Source organism: Podarcis filfolensis, assembly GCF_964270895.1.
Source record: "Podarcis filfolensis genome assembly, chromosome: 9".
NCBI lineage: Eukaryota > Metazoa > Chordata > Lepidosauria > Squamata > Lacertidae > Podarcis > Podarcis filfolensis.
In genome coordinates, this window is record NC_139610.1 from 72,919,535 (window position 1) to 72,947,093 (window position 27,559).

Below are 27,559 nucleotides of genomic sequence, written 5' to 3' on the forward strand. Positions count from 1 at the left end.
GGACTGTCTGTGTCATCAGAAAAGGCAAAGAGGACTTTTTGCATGCAAAGTTGTTGGATGGTTTGTTCTGTCTAACTTATGATGACAATGCTGTTATGCCTAATGCTGATTCTTGTTGTGTTGCACAAACTAACAAGGTTCTTCATGCAGGATGCATTCACGATGCACATAGAAGATTTTGTCACCTCTCTTGGCAAGCGCTAGCCAAGATGCCTGAGTTGGTTGAAGGTTTGGACATCAAACCTTGTAAATTTCACATGAAATGTGTATCTTGTGCAGAGAACAAGGTGAAGGTTGCTCCAAAAGGCAAGGAGTCTAGCAGGCAGGCTTCCAAACCCTACCAGCTAGTTCACGCAGACCTGGTTGGGCCTCTAGCGCCCTCTTTGGGAGGAGCAAGGTACTTCATTGTTCTAATTGATTCTTTTTCCAGGTACATTCATGTGTTTATGCTCGAGCAGAAATCGCAAGCATTTCCTAGGTTCAAGGCATTCTGTGCTTGGTTGGAGAATGCTCATGGTAAACGTATTGGCTGTCTGTTTACTGATCGGGGCGGGGAGTTCACTTCTCAGCAGTTTGAAGCTTTCCTGACTGAGAAGGGAATCCAGCATGACTTGTCAACGCCTAGATCGCCATGGATGAATGGGCTTGCGGAGAGAGCAAATCAAACGTTGCTGCAAGGAATAAAAACCTTGTTGCATGATGCCAACCTCCCTGAGAAGTTTTGGGGGGAGGCTCTCTCGAATTTTGTTTACACTTTTAATCGCAGACTGTCATCACCTATTGGCTGCACTCCCTATGAGAAAATGTTTGGTAAGAAACCTAACACCAAGCACTTGAGAATCTTTGGTTCTGACATGTGGGTACACACCCCACAAAGCAACAAGCTTGGGAAGCGTGGGGCACATGGTTTGTTCATGGGGTACGATAAAGGTGCATACAGAGTATGGATGACTAACTCAAAATCCATAAAGTTCACAAGGAGTGTTGAGTACAATCCTAAGTGGGGGGAAAATGTGGGAATTTTCCAGAGTTACCCAGAGGAGGATGAAGGTGATGTGAAGAAAGCAGATCATGCTGAGAAAGCTGAGGAAACTGAGGATGATGATGATGATCAGAGTTCGGATTCCAGTTCAGTGGGCGGCGCTGCTGCGGCTGTCAGCGACAGTGATGACACAGCAGACTACAAGAGCGCAAAGGCCTCAGTCAGACCATCTGATGCGTCTGACAATGAACTGGAAGAACCACTGTTCACCATTGGTCACTTTTCTCCTAAGAAGGAGGAGATGAGTCCAGAAGACTTGTGTCTAGTTCGCAGGTCTGAAAGGGCGACCAAAGGCAGACCTCCAAAGAGATTTGCTGATGAGTTTGCTAAGACAGCAACTGCTGTTCTTGGTAGCTCAGAGAAGGTGTGGGAACCTTCAAGCTTCAAAGAGGTCCAGGAGTTAACCTCTAAGGATGCTGAGCCTTGGCTTAATGCCATGAAGGCTGAAGTTGATTCCTTGAACAGGAACCAGACTTGGGAGCTGGTACCGGTAGTCCCAGGGATGAGACTGGTTGGCAGCAAATGGGTCTTCAAGGCCAAGACAGACCAGAATGGCAAGGTTGTCAGACACAAAGCCAGATTGGTTGCCAGAGGTTTTTCACAGGTACCAGGGCAGGATTACCACGAGACCTACTCACCCACGGTCAAATATGAGAGCATTCGGCTGATGCTCAAGATCGCTGCGGAGGAGAAACTGCATGTTTCCCATCATGACATAAATACAGCTTTTTTGTACGGGATTTTGGGGGAGGAGCTGTACATGCTTCCACCTGACGGGATGCAGATACAGAAGGGAATGGTCTGTAAACTGCGGAAATCCTTATATGGTCTCAAGCAGAGTGCCAGGTGTTGGAACACAAAACTCACTGAAACGTTGCTTTCTCTAGGTTTTCACCAGGGCAAAGCTGATCCGTGTGTGTTTGTCAAGGAGGAGGGGCAAAACAAACTGTATTGTTTATGTTTTGTTGATGATCTTCTGATGTTTTGGAAGAATCAGGCTTTCTACCAAAGCACCCTAGCTCAGCTGAAAGAGCACTTTGACATGAAGGATCTTGGTGAGGTATCCAACTATCTTTCTCTGCAGGTGGAGAGGGACCAAGCAGGTAATTTTCTGGTACACCAAACACAGAAAATTGCTGACGTATTAACCAGGTTGAATTTGGTTGATGCAAACCCAGCAGACACACCGATGGCGACAGGTTACCAGGTAGACAGTACTGCTGAAGCGTTTTCTGACACAACGCTGTACAGATGCATTCTAGGCAAGTTGAATTTCATTGCTAGATGTTCAAGACCTGACATTGCTGTAAGCACTAACCTGCTTAGCAGACATGCTAACAATCCTACTGTTCAGGATTGGAAAGCTCTGAAGCGCATAGCCCGGTATTTGAAAGGGACTATGAACTACAGGCTGAGGTTCACCAGTCAGAAGACTGGAGGTCTTGAAATCTTTGCAGATGCAAGTTTTGGAAGTCACACCACGGATGGTACAAGCACTTCTGGAGTATGCTACATGTACAACCACTGCCTGTTTGACTGGTTGTGCAAAAAGCAGGCGACAGTTAGCCTAAGTTCCTGTGAAGCAGAACTCAATGCTCTGTCATTTTCACTCATGGATTGTGAATGGTTGATGCAACTGTTTAAGGACATTGGGGTTTCTGTGAAATGTCCTATACAAGTGTATCAAGACAATAGATCTTGTTTGGCTTAGAATCATAGAATCATAGAATCATAGAATCATAGAGTTGGAAGAGACCACAAGGGCCATCGAGTCCAACCCCCTGCCAAGCAGGAAACACCATCAGAGCACTCCTGACATATGGTTGTCAAGCCTCTGCTTAAAGACCTCCAAAGAAGGAGACTCCACCACACTCCTTGGCAGCAAATTCCACTGTCGAACAGCTCTTACTGTCAGGAAGTTCTTCCTAATGTTTAGGTGGAATCTTCTTTCTTGTAGTTTGGATCCATTGCTCCGTGTCCGCTTCTCTGGAGCAGCAGAAAACAACCTTTCTCCCTCCTCTATGTGACATCCTTTTATATATTTGAACATGGCTATCATATCACCCCTTAACCTCCTCTTTTCCAGGCTAAACATGCCCAGCTCCCTTAGCCGTTCCTCATAAGGCATCGTTTCCAGGCCTTTGACCATTTTGGTTGCCCTCCTCTGGACACGTTCCAGTTTGTCAGTGTCCTTCTTGAACTGTGGTGCCCAGAACTGGACACAGTACTCCAGGTGAGGTCTGACCAGAGCAGAATACAGTGGCACTATTACTTCCCTTGATCTAGATGCTATACTCCTATTGATGCAGCCCAGAATTGCATTGGCTTTTTTAGCTGCCGCGTCACACTGTTGGCTCATGTCAAGTTTGTGGTCAACCAAGACTCCTAGATCCTTTTCACATGTACTGCTCTCAAGCCAGGTGTCACCCATCTTGTATTTGTGCCTCTCATTTTTTTTGCCCAGGTGCAATACTTTACATTTCTCCCTGTTAAAATTCATCTTGTTTGTTTTGGCCCAGTTCTCTAATCTGTCAAGGTCGTTTTGAAGTGTGATCCTGTCCTCTGGGGTGTTAGCCACCCCTCCCAGTTTGGTGTCATCTGCAAATTTGATCAGGATGCCCTTGAGTCCATCATCCAAGTCGTTGATAAAGATGTTGAATAAGACCGGGCCCAAGACAGAACCCTGTGGCACCCCACTAGTCACTCTTCTCCAGGATGAAGAGGAACCATTGATGAGCACCCTTTGGGTTCGGTCAGTCAGCCAGTTACAAATCCACTGAGTGGTAGCATAGTCAAGACCGCATTTTACCAGCTTCTTTACAAGAATATCATGGGGCACCTTGTCAAATGCCTTGCTGAAATCAAGGTAGGCTACATCCACTGCGTTCCCTTCATCTACCAGGCTTGTAATTCTGTCAAAAAACGAGATCAGGTTCGTCTGACATGACTTATTTTTCAGAAATCCATGCTGACTATTGGTGATCACAGCATTCCTTTCTAGGTGCTCACAGACTGTTTGCTTAATGATCTGCTCCAGAATCTTCCCTGGTATTGATGTCAGACTGACTGGGCGGTAATTATTTGGGTCCTCTCTTTTCCCCTTTTTGAAAATAGGGACAACATTTGCCCTCCTCCAGTCTGCCGGGACTTCGCCTGTTCTCCAGGAATTCTCAAAGATGACTGCCAGTGGTTCTGAAATCACATCTGCCAGTTCTTTTAATACTCTTGGATGCAGTTCATCTGGCCCTGGAGACTTGAATACATCTAGACTAGCCAAGTATTCTTGTACTATCTCCTTAGTTATTCTGGGCTGTGTTTCCTCTGCTGAATCATTTGCTCCAAATTCTTCAGGTCGGGCATTGTTTTCTTTATCGGAGAAGACTGAGGCAAAGAAGGCATTGAGGAGTTCAGCCCTTTCTGTGTCCCCTGTTTGCATTTCACCATCTTCTCCTCTGAGTGACCCCACTGTTTCTTTGTTCTTCCTTTTGCTACGAACATACCCATAAAAGCCTTTTTTGTTGCTTTTAACCTCTCTAGCAAGCCTGAGTTCATTCTGTGCTTTAGCTTTTCTGACTTTGTGTCTACACGTGCTGGCTATTTGTTTGAATTCCTCTTTGGTGGTTTCCCCCCTTTTCCATTTTTTGTACACATCCTTTTTTAATCTTAACTCAGTTAAAAGTTCTTTAGATAGCCACCCTGGCTTCTTTAGGCACCTTCCATGTTTCCGTCTCATTGGTATTGCCTGAAGTTGTGCTTTTACTATCTCCCTCTTAACAAACTCCCAGCCATCATGAACTCCCTTTCCTTTTAGTATTACTGTCCATGGGATCTCACCCAGCACTTCCCTAAGTTTTATGAAGTCGGCTTTCTTAAAGTCGAGAAATTGAGTCCTAGTATGCTTGGCTGCTCCTTTCCGCTGTATAGTAAACTTCAGAAGAGCATGATCACTCGCGCCTAATGATCCTTCCACTTCTACCCCACTAACCAGGTCATCAACATTGGTTAGGACCAGATCTAAAATGGCTGTTCCTCTTGTTGCTTCTCCCACTTTCTGGACAATGAAGTTGTCTGCAAGGCCAGTGAGGAATCTGTTTGACCTTATGCTCTTGGCTGAGTTTGACATCCAACAAATATCCGGGTAATTGAAGTCCCCCATTACTACTATCTCCCTTCCTTTTGCATGCTTGGCCATCTGTTCCAGGAAGGCATCATCTATGTCCTCCGTTTGGCTTGGGGATCTATAGTAAACTCCCACAATGAGGTCTCTGTTATTCTTCTCTCCCTTAATTTTGACCCAAATGCTCTCACTTTGGCTTTGAGGTTCTAAATCTTGGATCTCTTCACAGGTATACACATCCCTGACATATAACGCCACTCCTCCTCCTTTCTTGTCTGGTCTGTTTCTCTGAAATAGATTGTATCCCTCCATTATTACATTCCAATCGTGGGACTTATCCCACCAGGTTTCAGTGATTCCTATTATGTCATATTTAGTTTGCTGCACCAAGAGCTCAAGCTCATCTTGTTTATTTCCCATGCTTTGCGCATTAGTGTACAGACATTGAAGTCCATTAATCATTCCCCCGTGTCTCTTATTTAAGGATTTTTTCCTCCCACCACTAGGTCTGCGTGCTGTTTGCTCCATTCGGTCTATGACATTTGGATGATCATCTTCATCAATTGATAGACTCCTACCTTCAGGACCACTGTCTCCCTCCCCCACATTAGTCAGTTTAAAGCCCTCCTGATGAGGTTTCTGAGATTTTTTGCAAAAACATTCCTCCCAACCGTTGTGAGGTGCAGCCCATCGCTTGCCAGAAGTCCATCTTCAAGAAACTGCATTCCGTGATCTAAGAATCCAAACCGTTCCTGTTTACACCATTTGCGAAGCCAGTTGTTCACTTCCACTATTTTTCCCTCTCTCCCTGGGCCACGTCGTTCAACTGGGAGGACAGATGAGATGACAATTTGTGCATTTAATTGCTTCAATTTCCTGCCCAGAACCTCGTAATCTCTTTTGATCTTCTGGAGAACTCGGAGAGTTGCAAGCAAAGGACCAAGTACTTGCAGATTAAGCTACATCGTGCAAGAGAGTGTATTCAGAAAGGACTCATTCAGGTGTCCTACATGCCAGGAAATGAAATTCCTGCTGATCTGTTGTCTAAGGTTGTTAACAGAGAACAACTTAAGGTTTACGTACAGAGGTTGCAATTGGGTTGAACCACAGGTACTACAGGTTACACGGAAAGGGGGAGGATGTTAGGATATTTCCGTTCCACCTTAAAAGGGAGCAGGATGTTTGTGTCACAGCCTGCGTATTTCCTGTTCACAGGATGTTTATGTTTGTCTGTTCCTTTCGTTTTCTGCTGTTTTGCCTGAGCAGTCGGAGCAGACGGTCATGTTTTCTTTTGTTCTGACCTACGCAAAATAAACTGTAAATATGCTCTCGTGCTTGTGCAACTTTTGCTGTGTGAATTCTGCTGTTAAGAGTGTGCACTAAGCCAGAGGCTTAGTGTCGCTAAATTGCTGATACTGCGTGACTACGGGAGGTCGATGGATCGTCTGGCACCGAGCTTGGGGGCTCAGATGGACATTATCAACCTGGCAGTATCCCAACATGGCTTTGATCCAAACCGCGCCTGCAAATACACCATGTGAGGTTCAGTGTCTGTGCCAACCCACTGTTTGGTGCTGACAGTAAGCCTTTTTGAAGCCGTCACCTGACACCTCTCACCCCCCAAGACAGTGACACAGTTAAGGTAGCCCCCCCCCACTCCCCGGCCACTGGGGCTGTCCCTACTTCTCTGCCATAGGAGCACATTCACCCAGTGCTTTTCCAGCTGCACTGGCTCCCGGTGGAGTACAGGGTCAGATTTAAGGTGCTGATTTTGACCTTTAGAGCCCTCCATGGCCTAGGACCCTCATACCTACAGGTCCGCCTCTCCCAATATTCCCCACGGAGGACCTTAAGGTCCATAAATAGCAACACCCTAGTGGTCCCGGGCCCTAAGGAAGTTAGATTAGCCTGAACCAGAGGCAGGGCCTTTTCAACACTGGCTCCAGCCTGGTGGAACGCTCTGTCTCATGAGACCAGGGCCCTGCAGGATCTGATTTCTTTCTGCAGGGCCTGTAAGACAGAGTTGTTCCTCCTGGCCTTTGGCTTGGAATCAACTTGATCCCCTCCCCCTCTTTCCTTTTTCCTTTCTCCTTCTGTATTGGAACTCCTATTTGGGGACTTCCCTGGCTTTTTTTCTGGCCCATGTAGGACCAGTCTGGATAGTTGGCCTGGGTGAAGACTTGACGTTATTATCCCCAACAAAGTTTTTGATTGAGTTCCACTGAAATGAGGCTGCATTTTAATGTTTTAATGTTGTATTTTAATTTTGTTTTTTAAGCTGTATTCTAATCAATTGTTTTTATATTTGGTGTTAGCCGCCCTGAGCCCGATCTTGACTGGGGAGGGCGGGGTATAAATAAATTATTATTGACTTGATTTATTTATACCCCGCCCTCCCGAGACCAGGGAGAAGAGTCGGTGGAAGAAGATTGGAAGAAATTTAAAGACTATCTACAGAAATATTGTAAAATTAATGAATGTTAGAATGATGTTGGATTGAAATTAAGTGGTTACCAGCTGTAATGCTTTAAGAGAATATGAAAAAAAAAAGGATTATAAATAGGTAATAATATAATGGTAAGGATTTGCTGAATCAACAATTTGTGGTGGAATACAAAAAAGGGAGGTATGAGGAGGTCCGGGAAACAAGTTAAAGGAAAATAAGAAACTGAAAATTTATGTGTTTTTAATTTTCTTTATTCTGTATTTTTGTTATTTATCTGTTTTTTTCTTCCTTTTCACTTTATTGTAAAACTTTAAAAAATCTTAATAAACATATTATAAAAATATAAATAAATTATTATTATTATTATTATTATTATTATTATTATTATTATTATTATTTCGTCTCTCTGGGTGGCATGAAGAACCGTTGCCTTCCACATTGGGCAGAGCCAAATACTGGGACGCAAACAGTCCTGTTCCTGGAAATCTGTTGATTTTACTGCTTTGTGGCACGAATTTGGGGAGGCACACAGAAATGAGTTTGATTCAATGGGGAAAATCTCCCTCCTTCCCTCCCCGGTTTCAGGAGAGACAGCTCCTCGGACAGAGATGCAGCTTCACAAGCCCTTCTCCGTAAGCTGGGAGTAGGGATGTTAGATGCCGTTTCTTTGAAACCTCCTGCTCCTGCTGTCTAATCGGCTTAGCTCTTCTCTTATCCCACAGCTGCTGGGCGCCAGGAGGAGTTAAAGATGGCAAAGGAAGTTCAGCTCCGAGCATGGAAGAAACAGCGGCAGCAGCCAAAGGAAGAATTGCCAGCAAGGCAATCTTATTGGATCTGGTGCTGCTGCTGTTGCTGGTGCACACATGACTTTCAAATCAAAGGGGGAAAACAAACAACTTCTTAGAAGCAGGTGGATCTATCAATTTCAGTTCCTCCCCGTTTCCAGTTGTAGGTTCAGCTCTCCCCATTTCCACACCAGCTTCTGATTGTTTAAGAAAAAATAGAAGGTCCTTGTCAAAACTGATCGGCATTTCATTGCAAATTTCTGCTAATGCTCTCATTTCTATATGCATTTTTTCCTTGGACGCACAATTTTGCAAAGGGATTTCCCCCAACTACAATGCAAGCAATTTTCACTAATGCATACATTAAATGCACTTCCTCCAATATATGCAGGTTTGACAATGTTACTTGGCTGGAGAAGCAGCCCGGCAAAATTCAGGGATATGCAGATTTCAAAGGAATTGTGCTTCTGCTCTTAGTGCAAATGAGTGAGGTTCGCCTTTAAATGAGAACTGGTTCGAATTCCTCCCTCACTCCTGGTTACAACTTCATGGAATAAAAATGAATCAAAGCTGGAAGCAGTCTCTTGGCAACAGACTCTGAGCTCACTTGCTTCTTGAGTGCAAAGTAGGGGCAGCATTTCTGCTATAGAAGCAGCAGGTGTGTGTCGGTGTGCTTAACCCTCTCCCTTCCCTATGCCCTTCCGCTGAATCCTCTCCCTCCACTGGGTTTCACAGCACTTGACTGGGAACCTGACTTCAGAAGAAGGGGGAAATGGTTGAGGTAAGGAGAGTCACTGAGGACAACTGGGGGATGAGGTAGGGTTGAACACCCACCCCACCCACCCCACTTCTGCTCCCCAAATGCTCCTCCCCTCCTCAAATACGCATCTCAGAATATCAAGCGTGACCCTTTTATGGTCCATGTACACAATGAAATATCACTGGTGAAAATAATTTAAGAAAATTGTCCAGTAGCACCTTAGAGACCAACTAAGTTTGTTCTGGGTATAAGCTTTCATGTGCATGCACACTTCTTTGGATACACTGAAACAGAAGTCACCAGACCCTTATATATTGTGGGAGGGTGGGGTGGGGTTTTTCTCAGAAGGGTAGTAGGAGATGGGTGATTGACTCAATGGGTATGGTAAACGACTGCAAGTAGTGCTACAGGAAAAAGCAAGAGAAGTTGCTGAATTACAACTTATTACTAGACAGCATCTTAAAAAGCAGAGACATCACCTTTGCCGACAAAGGTCTGTATAGTTAAAGCTATGGTTTTCCCAGTAGTGATGTATGGAAGTGAGAGCTGGACCATAAAGAAGGCTGATCGCCGAAGAATTGATGCTTTTGAATTATGGTGCTGGAGGAGACTCTTGAGAGTCCCATGGACTGCAAGAAGATCCAACCTATCCATTCTGAAGGAAATCAGCCCTGAGTGCTCACTGGAAGGACAGATCGTGAAGCTGAGGCTCCAAGACTTTGGCCACCTCATGAGAAGAGAAGACGCCCTGGAAAAGACCCTGATGTTGGGAAAGATGGAGGGCACAAGGAGAAGGGGACGACGGAGGACGAGATGGTTGGACAGTGTTGTCGAAGGTACCAGCATGAGTTTGACCAAACTGTGGGAGGCAGTGAAAGACAGGAGTGCCTGGCGTGCTCTGGTCCATGGGGTCACGAAGAGTCGGACACGGCTAAATGACTAAACAACAACAACACTAGACTGAAAACTATGGAGAGACCTGGTCTGAATAGAGATATTGGATTCTTGTCTCATTGCATATGCTCAAGCTATTTTTGGTCATCTGCATACTATCCCTTGCTTTTTCCTGTAGGACTAAGTGCAGTCATTAACAGTCGTCAACAGGTTTACCATACCCATTGAGTCAATCACCCATCTCCTACTACCCTTCTGAGAAAAACCCTACCCCACCCTCCCACTATATATAAGGGTCTGGTGATTTCTCCTTCAGTGTATCTGAAGAAGTGTGAATGCACATGAAAGCTTATACCCAGAAAAAACTTAGTTGTTCTCTAAGGTGCTACTGGACAATTTTCTTATCTTTATTTATTTATTTCGACTGCGTCAGACCAACATGGCAACCTACCTGAATCAAGAATCAATGGTGAAAGTTAGGGAACCTCATGCCCCTTGCTTGTCCTGGATTAGCTCAGTTGGTAGAACATGAGACTCTTAATCTCGGGGTTCAAGCCCCACGTTGAGCAAAAGACTCATTGCAGGGAGTTGAGCTAGGTGACTCTCGTGGTCTCTTCCAACTCCACAATTCTGTGATTCTATACATATTGCAATGTTTGTGTGCTTGCTTCTAGAACAGGTGAGCCCTCCCCAAATCTGGTCTGGAAGATTGAGGGAATCTCCAGAATGCATTTAGAGGAGTGCCCTCACCCATTCATGGTGAGAGAGAGGGCAAGTTCCTTTGAGGAGCTGGCAGTCATTGTGCTAGGGGTTCTCCTGCATCAGATACCACCTAGGTCTCTTTCTGAATGAAACAACTGGTTGTCAGAACTTCTGGAAAGCAACCAACCAATTAAACCCCTGTGTTGCAACCAATTATCAGTAATATCCAAGGCAACACGATGACCAAGCACAACAATGCAACATCAATATAAACTCTTTATATAATCCATACAGAACATTGAACAATATGAAATATATGAAATATGCACTCTCCGCAAAACCAAACAAACAAATCTTATAAATCTCTCAAAGTCACAAAATGTGCACTCTTGATGGATTCTCTTGAAAACATAGAACCAAATAAACATAAGTCTTATAAGCCTCTGAGAGTCTTTGTAGACTATGCAAGTCTCTGAAAGAAGCAATAGGTCAGATTCTTATCTGGTGAAAACAAGCCGTAAAGCTTTGTTATATGACGTCCAAAGCTGCTGAAGTGGTCTGCAAACAGACGTAGTGAACAGTGATTCCCGATATACCCACTGTTTCGTGGAATTCTTCTTCAGCACAGCAGAAGGATAAAGAAATGCTTCATAAACCCATCTATATGGTGAATGGAATTGTGTAACAACAATTGCTATGGAGCAGTGGTCATAGAGTTGCATAACATGTGCTGAAGAATAATTACGGCTTGTTTTCACCAGATAAGAATCTGACCTATTGCTTCTTTCAGAGACTTGCATAGTCTACAAAGACTTTCAGAGACTTATAGGAACATCTGGAAAGGCAGTACAAAAGCTGCAAGGAGCCTGCGGGTGGGAGCGATGCTGGTTGATGGTCCAAGGAGGGTGTCCCTTGGTCTGTGTCTGCTCAGATTTCCTCTGTGTAAGGTAGGAAATCAGCCCTGAGTGCTCACTGGAAGGACAGATCGTGAAGTTGAGGCTCCAAGACTTTGGCCACCTCATGAGAAGAGAAGACTCCCTGGAAAAGACCCTGATGTTGGGAAAGATGGAGGGCACAAGGAGAAGGGGATGACAGAGGACAAGATAGTTGGACAGTGTTCTCGAAGCTACCAGCATGAGTTTGACCAAACTGAGGGAGGCAGTGGAAGACAGGAGTGCCTGGCGTGCTCTGGTCCAGGGGGTCACAAAGAGTCGGACACAACTAAACGACTAAACAACAACAACAAAAACAAGGTAGGATGGTGTTGAAAACGTCTTTCATGGCTACCCTGCTTGTTCACTGGGCTGTACCCTCTGCCTACCTTGGTGGGCTGTAGCTGTTCGAAGATGTTCTCTCTGAGGGTGGCTGCTGCCTTGTTGGCGTTCCTCTCCTGCTTGCGCATCTGCGTCGTGGGAGGGGTGGAGGAGCCCAGGGCGGCGCTCAGGTACGTCCCGTTGCCAAAGGCCTGGATGGCATTCTCTGAAAGAGGAAAGCAGGATCTTTCCCCTCGTTTCGACACAGGAAGCTGCCTTATACTTTGAATGTAATGATAGGTTATCTCCTGCTTGGACTACACTGGTACCTCAGGTTACAGATGGTTCAGGTTATAGACGCTTCAGGTTACAGACTCCGCTAACCCAGAAATAGTACCTCGGGTTAAGAACTTTGCTTCAGGATGAGAACAGAAATCGCATGGCGGCAGCGCGGCAGCAGCAGGAGGCCCCATTAGCTAAAGTGGTCTTCAGGTTAAGAACAGTTTCAGGTTAAGAACGGACATCCAGAACGAATTAAGTTCTTAACCCGAGGTACCACTGTACTGCCATGCGCTCTAGGTGGGGCTGCATTTGAAGGTGATGCGGAAACTGCAACTAATCCAGAATGCGGCAGCCAGACTGGTGACTGGGAGTGGCCGCCGAGACCATGTATCACTGGTCCTGAAAGACCTACATTGGCTCCCAGTACATTTCTGAGCACAATTTAAAGTGTTGGTGCTGACCTTTAAAGCCCAGTATACCTGAAGGAGCATCTCCACCCCCATTGTTCAACCTGGACACTGAGGTCCTCTTCTGAGAGCCTTCTGCTGGTTCCCTCACTGTGAGAAGCAAGGTTACAGGGAACCAGGCAGAGGGCCTTCTCGGTAGTGGCACCCGCCCTGTAGAATGCCCTCCCACCAGATGTCAAGGAAATAAACAACTATCTGACTTTTAGAAAACATCTGAAGGCAGCCCTGTTTAGGGATGTTTTTAATCTTTGATGTTTTATCATGTTTTTATTATTCTGTTGGGAGCAGCCCAGAGTGGCTGGGGAAACCCAGCCAGATGGGCGGGGCATAAATAATAAATTATTATTATAGGAGTTTATAAAATTATGCATGGCACAGGGTAAGTGGAGAGAGAATGAGGTTTTTCCTTCCTCTCTCCAAACTCTAAAACCTGTGGGTCTCCAACGAAGCACAGTGAAGAGCTTAAAATCTCCTTTGGAAACAGGTCTGATTGGGGCAACCCCAGAAGTAAAGACCTTTTAAGGTCGCCACCTTGCTGGCTGAGCAAGGCCCACTCTGTGTTTGGGCTCTGGGAACATTTGGGGATTCTCTCTTATATCCTCACCCACTAGATGTGGTCTCCCTGTAATATGCGTTCTTCTCTAAAGTCCTAAAACTCTCCAAGTGCACTCCTGTGTAATGTGAATAATTTAACTGCCTTGTGGAGACGGAGGGAGATGATTTATGTATCCCGGTCCCTTTTTCATTTAAAGATCTCCACTCCCTCTGCCCCCTTGCTGCGTGTTGAGGGCCAGAGATATTAATCTGATATGTGTGGTTTCCAGGCTCCAGTTTCAGAAATGCTTCTGCAGCAAACCCTCTCCTCATTTACAGGCGATGTCGTGGGATATGCTCGTAAGACAGGACTTCTCGTGGTCAGGAACTCATTTTCCCATCCCCATTTTCACCTGATTTCACACTGCAATTTACTCTGCAACAGCCTGTCTTCCTGTGATTAAAAAGCCAAAAAGGGTGTTTGTGTTCTTTTGGTGAAAGGTATGCTAGAAAACAGCCTAATTGTCCCAGGATCACTTATCGATGTTTTGAAATACACCGCAGCAGTGTGAAACGGCAGGCTGTGCCCGGCATGGTGCCTGAGTGTTCATGCACATAAATTTGCATGCATTTGCACCATAGACATGATGCAGCCGCTCCTTAGTCCGGGGGTCTAACTTGTTGAGACTTTGGAGAGTTTTGAGCAGCAGGCAAGGCAAGGACACTGGACAGCTCAGGCTATAGATTCCACAAGAGCAGCACTTAAATGTTGTTTCAGCACCAGCCAGCCTCTGACTGAGCCTTAAATAGGAGCTGCTACTCAGCCTTGGTTGGTAGCCCCAACTTCAGCAAGAGGGGCCTCTTAATTTATAGGGCCCAGCCTGCTTTAGCTGTCATTGACTCAGGCAGAGCAGGGCAGACTGTGGTTCCTCTATGGCAGGCATAGGCAAACTCGGCCCTCCAGATGTTTGGAGACTACAATTCCCATCATCCCTAGCTAACAGGACCAGTGGTCAGGGATGATGGGGATTGTAGTCCCAAAACATCTGGAGGGCCGAGTTTGCCTATGCCTGCTCTACGGTTTGTAAGCCTGAGTCCCCTACGTCAAAGGAGGGGAATCTGGCCTCTGAGCAAGGGAGGTCCTGGCACAAACAGAGTCTTCTTGTGAAACTACTTCTGGTGTAGGTATGCACAACTGGGGATGGCCCTGTCAGGTTTCGGGGAATCGACTTCCTCCCCCATGGCAGTAAACAAAAGATCAAATGAAAGGAATGTCTTATCACCTAGAATCTTTAATAGTCACAGTGCGAGAACAAAGAACACGTCTACTAGGAATGGCGGTGCTCCCAATTAAGGGTCACTCCCTCCATCCCTATTAATCTATGTCTTGTAATCTGAGCTTGTAGTCTCTGTGCTTCCTGTTCTGACACTTTCTGAGCTCTCCATGTCCTTGGAGAAGGGGGTGGGGTGGGGTGAATCTGTTACCTCCTCTCTCCCAGTGTTTCTTCTTCTAGCTGTTCCCCATCCAGTATTTCCCAGCTTCTGCCTTCTGAACTATGTCCCTCTGCAAACCACTGTTCCAAATCTATACTGCCCTCCTGCTCCTGGGAAGATTCAGGGTCCAGATCAGGAGCAGGGGGAGAGGGTGGTTCCCACCATTTCTCCTCAGTGCAGCCCTCCTCAGCCCAGTCCCTGACAGGCCCTGAGGGCAATTCCTTCTTCTACTATGTGTCCTCAGCTTCATCTCCTGAGATCTATGGGCATGCATGTGGGTAAAGGTAAAGGTAAAGGTAAAGGGACCCCTGACCATTAGGTCCAGTTGTGACCGACTCTGATGTTGTGGCGCTCATCTCGCTTTATTGGCCGAGGGAGCCAGCGTACAGCTTCCAGGTCATGTGTGACTAAGCCGCTTCTGGCGAACCAGAGCAGCGCATGGAAACGCCATTTACCTTCCCACCGGAGCGGTACCTATTTATCTACTTGCACTTTGACGTGCTTTTGAACTGTTAGGTTGGCAGGAGCAGGGACCGAGCAACAGGAGCTCACCCCATCGCGGGGATTCGAACCTCCAACTTTCTGATCGGCAAGCCCTAGGATCTGTGGTTTAACCCACAGTGCCACCCGCGTCCCATAAAGTTGGGTATACAACTTTAATAAATAACAGCAACAAATAAGAATGAGTAAAATATACACACGCATAGTTAAAAGCTGCAATGAAGAAATGCAATAATACCATCCCATTGAAACGTTAAAATGTAAGCATCTGTGGCTGAGATATATAATACAGTGGTACCTCGGGTTAAGTACTTAATTCGTTCCGGAGGTCCGTACTTAACCTGAAACTGTTCTTAACCTGAAGCACCAGTTTAGCTAATGGGGCCTCCTGCTGCTGCCGCGTCACCAGAGCACGATTTCTGTTCTCATCCTGAAGCAAACCTCTTAACCTGAAGCACTATTTCTGGGTTAGCGGAGTCTGTAACCTGAAGCGTCTGTAACCTGAAGCGTATGTAACCTGAGGTACCACTATAAAGGAATCCCATTGTAACAATGCGGTTGTTTAACTCAGGTGTGCAGGAGATGCTAAAGGAAGGCAAAGCTTTTCCTGACCTATTGCTGCCCTCTTCCCACCATCTAAAGAGGCTTAGAGAAGCCAGGCACTGAATGTCTGGCCGCTGTGCTGGCGAAGTTAGCACCCTCGAGGCCACGAGGCCTGCCCTTGTCAGAGAGTTCTCGTAAAGAGGGGACGCTCCGTCCTTAGCAGCCGCCGAGATCCAATCTGTTGCAAGGTCCGCTCTTGTCAGATCTCCTTGAGTCTCGACAGCCTCGCGTACTTTTCAGGACGCTGATGAGTCTTGACGTGCTCAACCTGCCAGAGATTTTTCTTCCCTCCTTCTGACATTTGAAAGGCTTGGCTGCCCGCTTCACCTCCTCCTCCTCCTCCTCACTCCACTCTCAAGGACTGAGACATCCGTTTTGGAGGAGAAGGATTCTCCTTACTCAGAGGTGACCCTGGTTTTGGGCTTGAGAGAGAAGGAAGGGGGCACCCCGTCCCCCAGCTCTGGTGCTTGGGTGAACCGTCGGGTTCCCATATTTCAAAAAGCGATTTATTTATTTTAGGAAACCACCACAATAGTTTAGCTTTTCTTGCCCAGAGCTGAAAGGATGACAAGATACCCACCAGGGCAGACCAGCAGGTGAAATTATTGGACCATGCAGAGATGGCAAGATTAACTGGGAAAGTCAGAAATCAGTAGGATCAAAACAAGGAATGAGACAAATATATATGGGACTTAAAAGACCACTGTAAACACTTGAACTCTTGGGCATGGTTTAAATAACTCTTGCAATAATACATAGATTTTGGATACAATGCAGGGTGGTGAATTAGACCAGGGGTCAGCAAACTTTTTCAGCCGGGGGGCCAGTCCACTGTCCATCAGACCTTGTGGGGGGCCAGACTATATTTTGAAAAATATATACTGTATGAATGAATTCCTATGCCCCACAAATAATCCAGAGATGCATTTTCATTTTAAATAAAAGCACACATTCTACTCATGTAAAATTCCCGGACTGATTCCCGGACTGTCCGTGGGCTGGATTGAGAAGGCGATTGGGCCGGATCCGGCCCCCAGGCCTTAGCTTGCCTACCCATGAATTAGACAGATGTGCAGTTAAAAAAGCTACTTAACGAACCCACAGAGGGGAGGGGGGAAGTCTGGAGTTTTGGAATAATTTTGTGCAATGTTTATTATTTGTTATAATATTACCTGCGTGAATGAATTTGTAAAAATCAAATGGAAACAATTTTAAAAAACCAAAAACAAAATTGTTCAGTTTTTTTGGGAGGGAACTCCCTGAAATGTCAGGTTTCCCCTGACATTTTGACGCTTCAGCAAAATGCCCCCTACCCTGATGCCATTTTTACACCCAAAAAACCAGTATACGTCAGGAATTTTCCTGACGTATGGCAAGCCTATACTTACGGAGGCAGAGATTCTTTGTGAAGAGGTGTAGGAAGTTCTCGCATTCTTCCTGCCTGTTCCCGCTAGCGTTGCACGTACACCAGGGTGCAATGTTTGAAGTCGAGTTGTCAATGTAGTTTGGGGTGATGGGACTACCTGCCAGGAGGTGGAATGGGGAGTGGGAAATAGGGAGAGAGAGAGAGAATATTTGTAGATGAGTGGAGGACAAAACCCAATCCTATGTCAAACTCTGGCAACAGGTCAGGAATAGCTGCTCCAATTGGCGGAAATGACTGGCAGAATCCGAGACCTGGGAGAAGAGTTGGTGGAAGAAGACTGGAAGAAATTTAAAGACTATCTTCAGAAATACTGCAAAATTAATGAATGTTAAAATGATGTTGGATTGAAAATAAGTGGCATTAGCAACAAAGTTAATAAGAATATGCAAAAATGAATTGATAATGGATGAAAATATAAAGTTATAATATGTTAAGATACTGAGTTAAGATAAATGAAAGAGGGTAAGGATTTGCTGATTTGATTATTTAAATGGGAATATAAAAAGGGGAGGTGTGAGGAGGCCAAGGAAATAAGCTAATGAGTTCAAAGTAACAAAAATCGGATTTGTTTTTAATTTCTTTAAATTTTTTTTATTAATCTTTTTTCTTTTTCATGTATTTCTCTATCTTCTTTTTTTTGTATCTTTTTCTTATTATATGACCTTTTTTCATTTTGTAAACTTATGTTTTTGTGAAACTTCAATAAATATCTTTTTTTTTTTTAAAAAAAGGAATAGCTGCTCCAGATAAAAACACCCATATTCATACCACGCATTGAAAGCACCGTGATTCCACTTGGAACAGTCCAAAGAATTCTGGGAGCTGTAGTTTAAGGGCGCTGGGAGTTGTCATTCCCCTTCCAGAGCTACAATTCCCAGAGTGGTTTCACAATCCATCCCACTTCCCAGGGAGCTCTGGGAATTGTAGTTCTGGACAGGGAACGGGGGGGGGGGGTATCTCAGCAACCCCCAGCACCCTCAACAGACTACAGCTCCCAGAATTCTTTGAGGAAAACCATGAATTTTTAAAATGCCATCATGCTGCTGTCAATGCCTGGGGTGTCTATGTGGCCAAAGGGATTTGGCCATTTTCTTAGAAGCACCAGATGCGTGGAAAATCCAAGAGCTTTTGTTTAAATGAGGTTCAGTTCAGCGGGTAAGACAGGATTTTCACAAGGCACAATCACAGAACAAAGAGGAAACTCTTGGACTTGGGGTAATTAATTGGTAAATAATATGATCAAAATATGGGTCAAGCAAAAGTGTGGATAAACCTCTTAAAAGGTTGAGATGGGTATATTGTTGCAGTCAACAACAGAATAAAAAGAGCCAGTGTGGTGTAGTGGTTAAGAGCAGTGGACTCGTAATCTGGGGAACCAGATTCGCTTCCCTGCTCCTCCACATGCAGCTGCTGGGTGACCTTGGTCCAGTCACACTTCTCTGAAGTCTCTCAGCCCCACTCACCTCACAGAGTGTTTGTTGTGGGGGAGGAAGGGAAAGGAGAATGTTAGCAGCTTTGAGACTCCTTCGGGTAGTGATAAAGCGGGATATCAAATCCAAACTCTTCTTCTTCTTCTACAACTGTGGGTTTTAAGTAAAATGCTGCTGCTGCTATCTTTTATTTTAAGCATCAAGAAGAGTTTGGATTTGATATCCTGCTTTATCACTACCCGAAGGAGTCTCAAAGCGGCTAACATTCTCCTTTCCCTTCCTCCCCCACAAAAAACACTCTGTGAGGTGAGTGAGGCTGAGAGACTTCAGAGAAGTGTGACTAGCCCAAGGTCACCCAGCAGCTGCGTGTGGAGGAGCGGGGAAGCGAACCCGGTTCACCAGATTACGAGTCCACCGCTCTTAACCACTACACCACACTGGCATTAAGCTACACATGATCTGATGCTTTTCAATGTTTCAAAGGACCCCGGGTTTCCGTTCACATTCTGTGCCAGTTAGGGCTGTAATCTTCAGCATGGAGGAATCGCCAATGGAGCAGTGTTTGAATTAACATGGCAGCGATTTTTCTGGGCGGCTGAAAACAAGCAAAATTTAAGCAAACCCCCGCTATGTACCTATGATCCCAGTATAGGCCAGCAGACAGGCAGCGTAATTTTCCCTCTGGCACCCTGTCGCAGACTGCGCTGAGGATTGGCAGTTGAACTGGAACTCAGCATAACGGGATCTGGGAGAGAGGCAAAAGGGGAGAAGTTATTTGCAATCTGACATGCTCATATCAAAAGCAGACCCTCGACATGGCAGCCTTTCCCAGCCTGATGCCCTCCAGATGTTTTTCACTGCCATGCCTTTCAGCAAGGGCTATAAGATTCTTGCCCTGCAGGGGGTTGGACGAGAAGATCCTTGGGATCCCTTCCAACAGTTCTATGATCCTTGGGATCCCTTCCAACAGTTCTATGATTCCCCACTTGTGATCCCCAGCTGCTGGCGTTCAGAATCATGTCACCTTGGATACGTCCTGGTTCCTGCTCCTGCTTCTCATTCTTCACTATGGACACAATTTTTTTTTAATGCATGCGTTCAGAAGGTAACTGATCTATCTCTCTATCTCTCTATTTCCTGTGAGCTCCAGTGGCACTGCTAAGCACCAATGTCAAGGGAGAAAGATGCTGTGCAGCTTTTGCCCCAAACTCAAGCAGAGTTTCCACACGCACAAACACAAGGGTGTCGTACTTTTCTGACACCACGTTGCAGCTCCAGCAAAGACAAGGGGTCCCATTGGTCTATTTCCACGTACAGGTAACTCAAGCCTGCTCAGGACCAAGGGCATCCCAATCAAGAGCTTCTCTCGCTCTCTCTGTGCAAAACAAAGGACAAAAGAACATTTTTATTTTTTACTTTCTCTGCTGATGCCTGGGACTAACAGTGAGCTGGACCTGATTGCCAGCACCATGGTTCTTAAGCACATCAAACTGGACGCTTGCTCTGCACCAAGGGGCTGGGTGCATGAAAAAGAAACCCCAGGCTGTGGCCTCTTTTCCATCACCTCTATAAGGGGAAAAGAGACGGGCTTTCTTTTTTAACCTCAGGCTCCAGAGTTCCACTTTCCTATATAAATATAATTTTATTAAATTTTCTAAATTGCATTTCAAAATATTCATTTAAACAACCTTAAATCAACAACTTCCCCTCTTCTCTTTCCGTGGTTCATTTTGCATACCATGAAACTACCTGAAAATGATTTACAGATGGTATTTAACTCCGAGTAAACTTACTCAAATATATAAGTCCGAATCAGTTAAGTGCTGGAGATGTGAAGAGGTTGAGGGTACATTTTATCATATGTGATGGAAGTGTAAAAGGGTAAAAGAATATTGGGAAATGATATAAAATGAATTGAAAAAAATGTTTATCTTTCCAAAAAAACCAGAGCGCTTTTTGTTGGGGATAATTCAGAGGGAAATTCCCAGACATCAAAAAAGACTATTTATGTATGCTACTACTGTGGCCTGTGTTTCATTAGCCCCAAAATGGAAAACGAGCAAGAAAGAAGAATGGCAACTTAAACTGATGGAATACGTGCAGCTTGCAGATTTAACATATAGACTAACAGAACGAGAAGAATGCACGTTTAAAGAAGACTGGAAAATGTTTACTGAATATATGGGTGAAAATTGTGTTCATTCAAAAATGCCAGAAGCATTGAGATAAATTCAACAGTGTGAATAAGATTTGATGGATGTAAGAATGGATTACTGGATGGTTTAGTTCATGTAAGATATGCAGGGGTGTACGGTATGCAAAACGAACCACAGAAACAGAGTTCCACTTTGCAGTGGCAACCGGGCGCGAAACGCAACGTACCTACAGACGTAGTTCACCCGGCAGGAGTCGAGGGGCGCCAAGCAGTTGGGTCTCTCCTTGGCCTCGTAGGAGCAGGTGGGCACGATGGTCTGCCTGCGCCTCTCCGCGCAGGCCGTGTCGTCGCAGGGGCAGAAGAGCAGCTCGTGCGTGTACTCGGGAGGGACGCGGTCAAAGAACTTCCGCAAGGCCTTGTGGCACTTGGAGCGGTTGCAAGTGTCCGCCCGGGCCGTGCGGCGGATGCAGGAGGAGACGTACTCGGTCCGAAGGCGCTGGCAAACCTCGTCCACGTTGCAGGCCTTGGCGGCATCCAAGCAGCGATTCACCTGGGTGACCTCGTTCTCGGAGCCTGCGAGGCAGAGAGACGCCAGTCCGAAATGCCCATCCTTGCATTGGGGTGGGGGTGGGCTGGAAGACCCTTTCAACTCTATGATACTATACTTCTATGGCTTAACTAATAATAATAATAATAATAATAATAATAATAATAATAATTTGATATACCACCCTATAAGGGACGCAGGTGGCGCTGTGGTCTAAACCACAAAGCCTAGGTCTTGCTGATCAGAAGGTCGGTAGTTCGAATCCCCGTGATGGGGTGAGCGCCTGTTGTTCGGTCCCTGCTCCTGCCAACCTAGCAGTTCGAAAGCACACCAGTGCAAGTAAATAGGTACCGCACCGGCGGGAAGGTAAACAGCATCTCCGTGCGCTGCTCTGGTTCACCAGAAGCGGCTTAGTCATGCTGGCCACATGACCCAGAAGCTGTACGCCGGCTCCCTCGGCCAGTAAAGCGAGATGAGCGCCGCAACCCCAGAGTTGTCTGCAACTGGACCTAACGGTCAGGGGTCCCTTTACCTTTACCACCTTCAAGATTCAAACTTGAGTATCCCAATAGTATGGTGTCATGGTTAGAGAGTCAGACTAGAACCTGGGACACCGGTGTTCATATATTTATATTTATATACTTTACACAAGATTTTTTTTATTTTTTTAAGAGGGGAAAAAGGGAACTTACCAGGAATATACAATTCAATACTGAATTGTATATAATAGTGAGAGGCTTACATGAGCCTACAACCAGCTATCTGCTGTGCGTTTAAAAGGGGAATGTGAAACTCTGCTAAGGAACTTGCCAGCGCAAGTTAGGAAGGATATGAATAAACAATATATCTTCTCCTGTCTCCCTGAACATTCCCACAGAACTGGCCACTGGTGGAAAAACAAGGTGGCCTCTGGAGGAACTCTGAGAAAGAAGGAAGGAGCAGAAAATGTTTGATTCTCCTGCTTATGTCAGCATGGGCAGAAATCAAAACAGTTCAGGGAAGTGAAAAGGCTTTGCTTGGAGTTTGGAGAGAGACTTCCTGGAATCACAAGGGAGCTGAAGTCCATTTCCCTGCCACTTCTAAGAGACTGCCTGGTGCTTGCGACAAGGGGAACATCCCTGCGAAGACATACCTGCAGTGATGGAAGCCAATCGGACGTAGTCAAAGCCCCTCACAAAGGGTTCGTAAGGGGAACTCTCCATGACGTTCATGCCTAAGGAAGACAGAAATCGATGTCACAGGAGGAAAATACCACTGCAGAAAGAAACAGCTCAGAACAATTTATAATCACAAAAACAAGGCACATCTGAAAATATACACCTCAAGTGTCAAAAGCCAGGGGAGAAAGAGGCGTGTCTTTGGCGTTCTCCGAAAGCTGTATGGTGAGGGCACCAGATGCACCTCTGTGGGGAGGGAGTTTCACAGTTTAGGAGCCACCACATGGAAGACCCTGTCCCAACCCACCCCACCCTGAACCTCTGAGGGTGGAGGAGCTACCAAGAGGGCCCCCTACCAATCTCAGCACCCAAGGTGGTCTGATGGGAAGGAGGTGGTCTTTCAGATATTTGGGTCCTGAGTTGTTTAGGGCTTTGTGAGGACCTAGGAATGAACAGTGCAGCTGTTTTAAAGCAGGTTATATGAGATGTCTATAGAACCCCAACCAGCAATCTGGCTGCTGCCTTTTGGACCAGTTGAAGTCATCTTCAAGGACAGCCCCCAAGTCATCTCTGTCCAAAAGGAGCCGTAACTAGTGAAAAAGGCGGCAGAAAAATGGAATGGTTATAGAAGATATGTTCAAAAATACAATAATAGTTTTGACTCCGTGCTAGCATTCGAGTGATAAAGGAACTAAAAGGAGGTGGACAACAATTAAGAATTTATTATGTTTTCAGAATGTACTGGAAAATTTATATAGAAAGGTTAATTGTTTTGTGTACATTTGATTGTAAGATAAAATATATGCAAAGGGACTTGACAGGAAGTCAAAGTTGAAGAAAAGATTTTGGAAGATAAAAGGGGAAAATATTTACTTTCATTATTATCATTTTGTGTGTGGGTGTGTGGGTGTCTGCACATATGTGTGTTTTTGTATGGAACGTTTGGGAGGAAATCAGATGGTAAATAACAAATAACAAAGTAAATATTGATGTATGTAATTTTTATTTCTTAATTATATTTAGTGGTAGTATGGTTGTATTGTTTTTTGTAACATAAAATCATTCAATAAGAATTATTTAAAAAAAAGAAAAGAAAAAGGCAACTCCTCATCACTGAGGCCACTTGAACCCCCTGAGACAGTGTTGAATCCAGCAGCACCCCCTGCTCCTTCTATGTGAATGCAACCGCCCAGGTGTGAAAACCTGGGACGCATAACACCTCTGCCTTTGGAGGAATAGGGCTTAGTTCATTGGCGCACACTGAAATCATCAGAGCATCCATGCACTCAACCTCCTCTCCTGATTCAGATGGAGCAGAGCGACCGAATTGGGAGTCAACTGCAGATTGGTGGCACATCACTCCAGATCTGATGGCAGATCTCAGAGGCTTCACATAAATGCTAAACAGCATGGGGGACAAGGTGGAACCCTGTAGACACTGCAGGACATCTCCCATGGTGCCGAACAGTCACCTCCCATGACTCCTTTCTGGAAATGGACCTGGAAGTAGGAGTGGAACCATCGAGGTGGAGAGCCACCAACCCACTCCTTCCATGTGACATATCTTAAGGGCTGTCACATAGAAGAAGGAGCATGCTTGTTTTCTCCTGCTCTGGAGGGTAGAACTCGAACCATTAGCTTCAAGAAAGGAGATTCTGACTAAATAGCTGGGGAAACTTTTTGACAGTAAGAGCTGTTCAGCAGTGGAACAGACTCTCACAAGAGGTGGTGGGTTCGCCTTCCTTGCAGAGGGTGGATCAGCCATGGACGCTTTAGCTGAGATTCCTGCATTGCAGGGGGTTGGACTAGATGACCATTGGGTCCCTTCCAACTCTAAGATTCTGCGATCTTCACTGAGATGCCCCAGAAGGAAACTGTGGTCAATAGTACTGAAAGCCACGGAGAGATCAAGGCGAATGAGAGGCATCTTTAACATGAGATCTGCAGCCTCCCCGATGCTTCCTTATATCAGGGAAAATTGAAACCTTGACGATGTCTTCAGTTATTCAGTTATTTGACAGTCTCCCCACTGAACTTTCCTTTATAGAAGCACTGTGCAGGTTTGGGTGGAATTGATCAATGTAGGACATCACCTTGCCAACAAAGGTCCGTTTAGTTAAAGCTATGGTTTTCCCAGTAGTGATGTATGGAAGTGAGAGCTGGACCATAAAGAAGGCTGATCACTGAAGAATTGATGCTTTTGAATTATGGTGCTGGAGGAAACTCTTGAGAGTCCCATGGACTGCAAGAAGATACAACCGATCCATTCTGAAGGAAATCAGCCCTGAGTGCTCACTGGAAGGACAGATCCTGAAGCTGAGGCTCCAAGACTTTGGCCACCTCATGAGAAGAGAAGACTCCCTGGAAAAGACCCTGATGTTGGGAAAGATGGAGGGCACAAGGAGAAGGGAACGACAGAGGAAGAGATGGTTGGACAATGTTCTCGAAGCTACCAGCATAAGTTTGACCAAACTGCGGGAGGAAGTGGAAGACAGGAGTGCCTGGCATGCTCTGGTCTGTGGGGTCACGAAGCGTTGGACACGACTAAACAACAACAACACTAGGCTGAAAACTATGGAGAGACCTGGTCTGAATAGAGATATTGGATTCTTGTCTTATTGCATATGCTAAAGCTATTTTTGGTCATCTGCATACTATCCCTTGCTTTTTTCTGTAGTCGTTAACAGTTGTCAACAGGTTTACCATACCCATTGAGTCAATCACCCATCTCCTACTAGACACGACTAAACGACTAAACAACAACAACAACAGTATTACTACAAATTAATGCAACTCTTAACGCTAGAACTTGTTGACCTCCAATGAACCTGAATCCTGGAAGATTTAAGGCAGCTAAAACGAAAGTCCTTCAGAGTGGGATGGAGTGAAGGAATACATGAAAAAAATATGGTTCTGGAATTGAAATATTAATAGAGAATGGGTAAAACGTGCAGCGGTAAGCAATAAAATAATAATAGAATCAATTGAATAATTATTAAATTATAACAACACAACAAGATGGAAGAAGTAAAATATTGAGATCACACATGGGTGAAGGGGAGTGGGGGGTATATGGGAACCTATAATATCATTTATAATATATATTGTTAATTGTGTTGTATTTACATATAGCAAAGGGAAGCCTAGAGCAATTAGATATATTTTAATTTAGGTAATCTATGTAATAGGCTTATGTTAGAAAATGAATATGGGTTTTGAATTTGATGTTTGCAACTTTTTTTGGTTTTGAAATAAAAATTAAAAAAAAAAGAAAAAAGAGAAAGTCCTTCTTCACGCAGCACTGAGTTAAACTGTGGAACTCCCTGCCACAGTAGGCAGTGATGGCCACGGAAGTGCAGTTGGGTTCCCACGAGGCAAGACACAGCAATAACTTTATTGAACTAGCAGAACTAGACAACAGGGGCAAAGCAACTGCTTATATACATTTCTGAAGGCCTGGGCCACTCCCACTCCAAACATGATTGGCTGTCTAAACTTCCAAGCTGTGAATCATAACTCAAGAGTTTAAGGGCCAGTGGCAGAGACCCAAATCCTGAAATGTTCTGTGATTGGATATCATGTATCGAATCGGGACATAGAGGCTGAGAATCCTTAGTCCAGACTGAAGCTCAGGCAAACAGAGACCCCTGAATACATAACAGCCACCAGTGTCCAGGCAATCCTTAAGGCACCCAACTGATGTTAGACGAACGGAGCTTTCTGAACAGTCTTCAAAGGCAGCCCCACGTAACCTACATTGCAGTAGTCTAACCTGAAGGTCATCTGAACATGGGTCTAGGTTACCTCCACCAAGTAGGGGTTACAGCCTGCGCACCAGGCTTGCCAGGGAAATGAGGTCTGAGAGGCTTCTCAGTGGGGAATCTGCATGTGTCTTTTTTTTTTTTAAAGCCTTATTGTTGGATTGATTTCACAGCTTTCTCTTTGATAATTTTCCATGAGAGTGCTTCTTCAGCCTTCTATTTTATCTCTCCCCTCTCACAAAACCAGGGGCAGAGCTATTTTGAACAATAAGCAATTTACCATCCTCTGTTTTCCGAAGCAGTAAAAATTGTGCAGTTCCTTAAAAAATATATAAAAAAAACTGGGGGAAAGAAGGAGGGGGGGGGGAATCTATAATTGCTCAAATAAATGCATATTGCTGGAGTATGCTACTGCCATAGTGAGGAGAAAAGATATGCGGAAAGCAGGGAGAAACTCAGCATGGTTGTAAATCAACATGCTTTTAATGGTTATATCAACAAATCACTATGCACATTTCCTTGGGGGTGGGAGCCGGGTGGTTGGGAAACTGAGGCACCCGTGGGGAAAAACGGATTAAAATCAATGATTGCAAATGAAGGCTTTCTGCTTGGTGATCTAAATAATGATGGCTGGGGTTGGTTTCAATCAATTCTCCCTGCCCAGCAGCCGATTGTTGATACACTTCCTTGGTACTCCCATTCGCCTCTTGCCACTGGGACAGCCTCAGCGCTGCTCAGTTTCCTCCGAAACTCAGTTCCCTCCCACCATTTCTCCACGGAGCTCAAAATGGTGCAGACGGTTCTGTCCCCTCTCCTTTCTATCCTCAGGAAGGTTGGGCTGAGAGTGAGTGACTGGCCCAAGGTCGCCCAGCAATCTTCATGGCTGAGTGGGGATTTGAACCCTGGTGTCCCAGCCCCTAGTCCAGCACTCTAACCATTAGGTAACACTGTCCCTCTTGTAGTCCAGGGACAGGGAGCATATGGTTCACTGGGTGTTGTGGGACTTCCGGCACTCATCAACCCCAGGCCAGCAGAGCTAATGGTCAGGGATGGTGGCAATTGTAGTGCAAGGGGTGGGGAACCTCTGCCCCAGACACCAAATGTGGGCCTCCCCCGGTCTTTCATTGACTGGCCCTTGGATACCTGCAGAAGCCACACCCCTTCCATAGGCCACACCCCTCTTTGGCCCTGCCCCAAACCCTC

At 45.4% G+C, this 27,559-nt stretch overlaps 1 protein-coding gene across 2 annotated transcripts in view; it reads right to left on the reverse strand.

The window, feature by feature from the left end:
• The window catches only part of GFRA4 (GDNF family receptor alpha 4), a 138,474-nt gene that overhangs the window by 9,555 nt on the left and 101,360 nt on the right, over positions 1-27,559 (reverse strand). For both annotated transcript variants that reach the window (XM_083571564.1, XM_083571563.1), the window contains exons 3-7: positions 22,571-22,651; positions 21,119-21,464; positions 19,372-19,481; positions 17,269-17,403; positions 12,068-12,225 (exon numbers count right to left, since the gene is read on the reverse strand). In XM_083571564.1, coding sequence (XP_083427690.1) covers positions 12,068-12,225; positions 17,269-17,403; positions 19,372-19,481; positions 21,119-21,464; positions 22,571-22,651 — 830 coding nt within the window. The remainder of the gene's footprint in view (positions 1-12,067; positions 12,226-17,268; positions 17,404-19,371; positions 19,482-21,118; positions 21,465-22,570; positions 22,652-27,559) is intronic.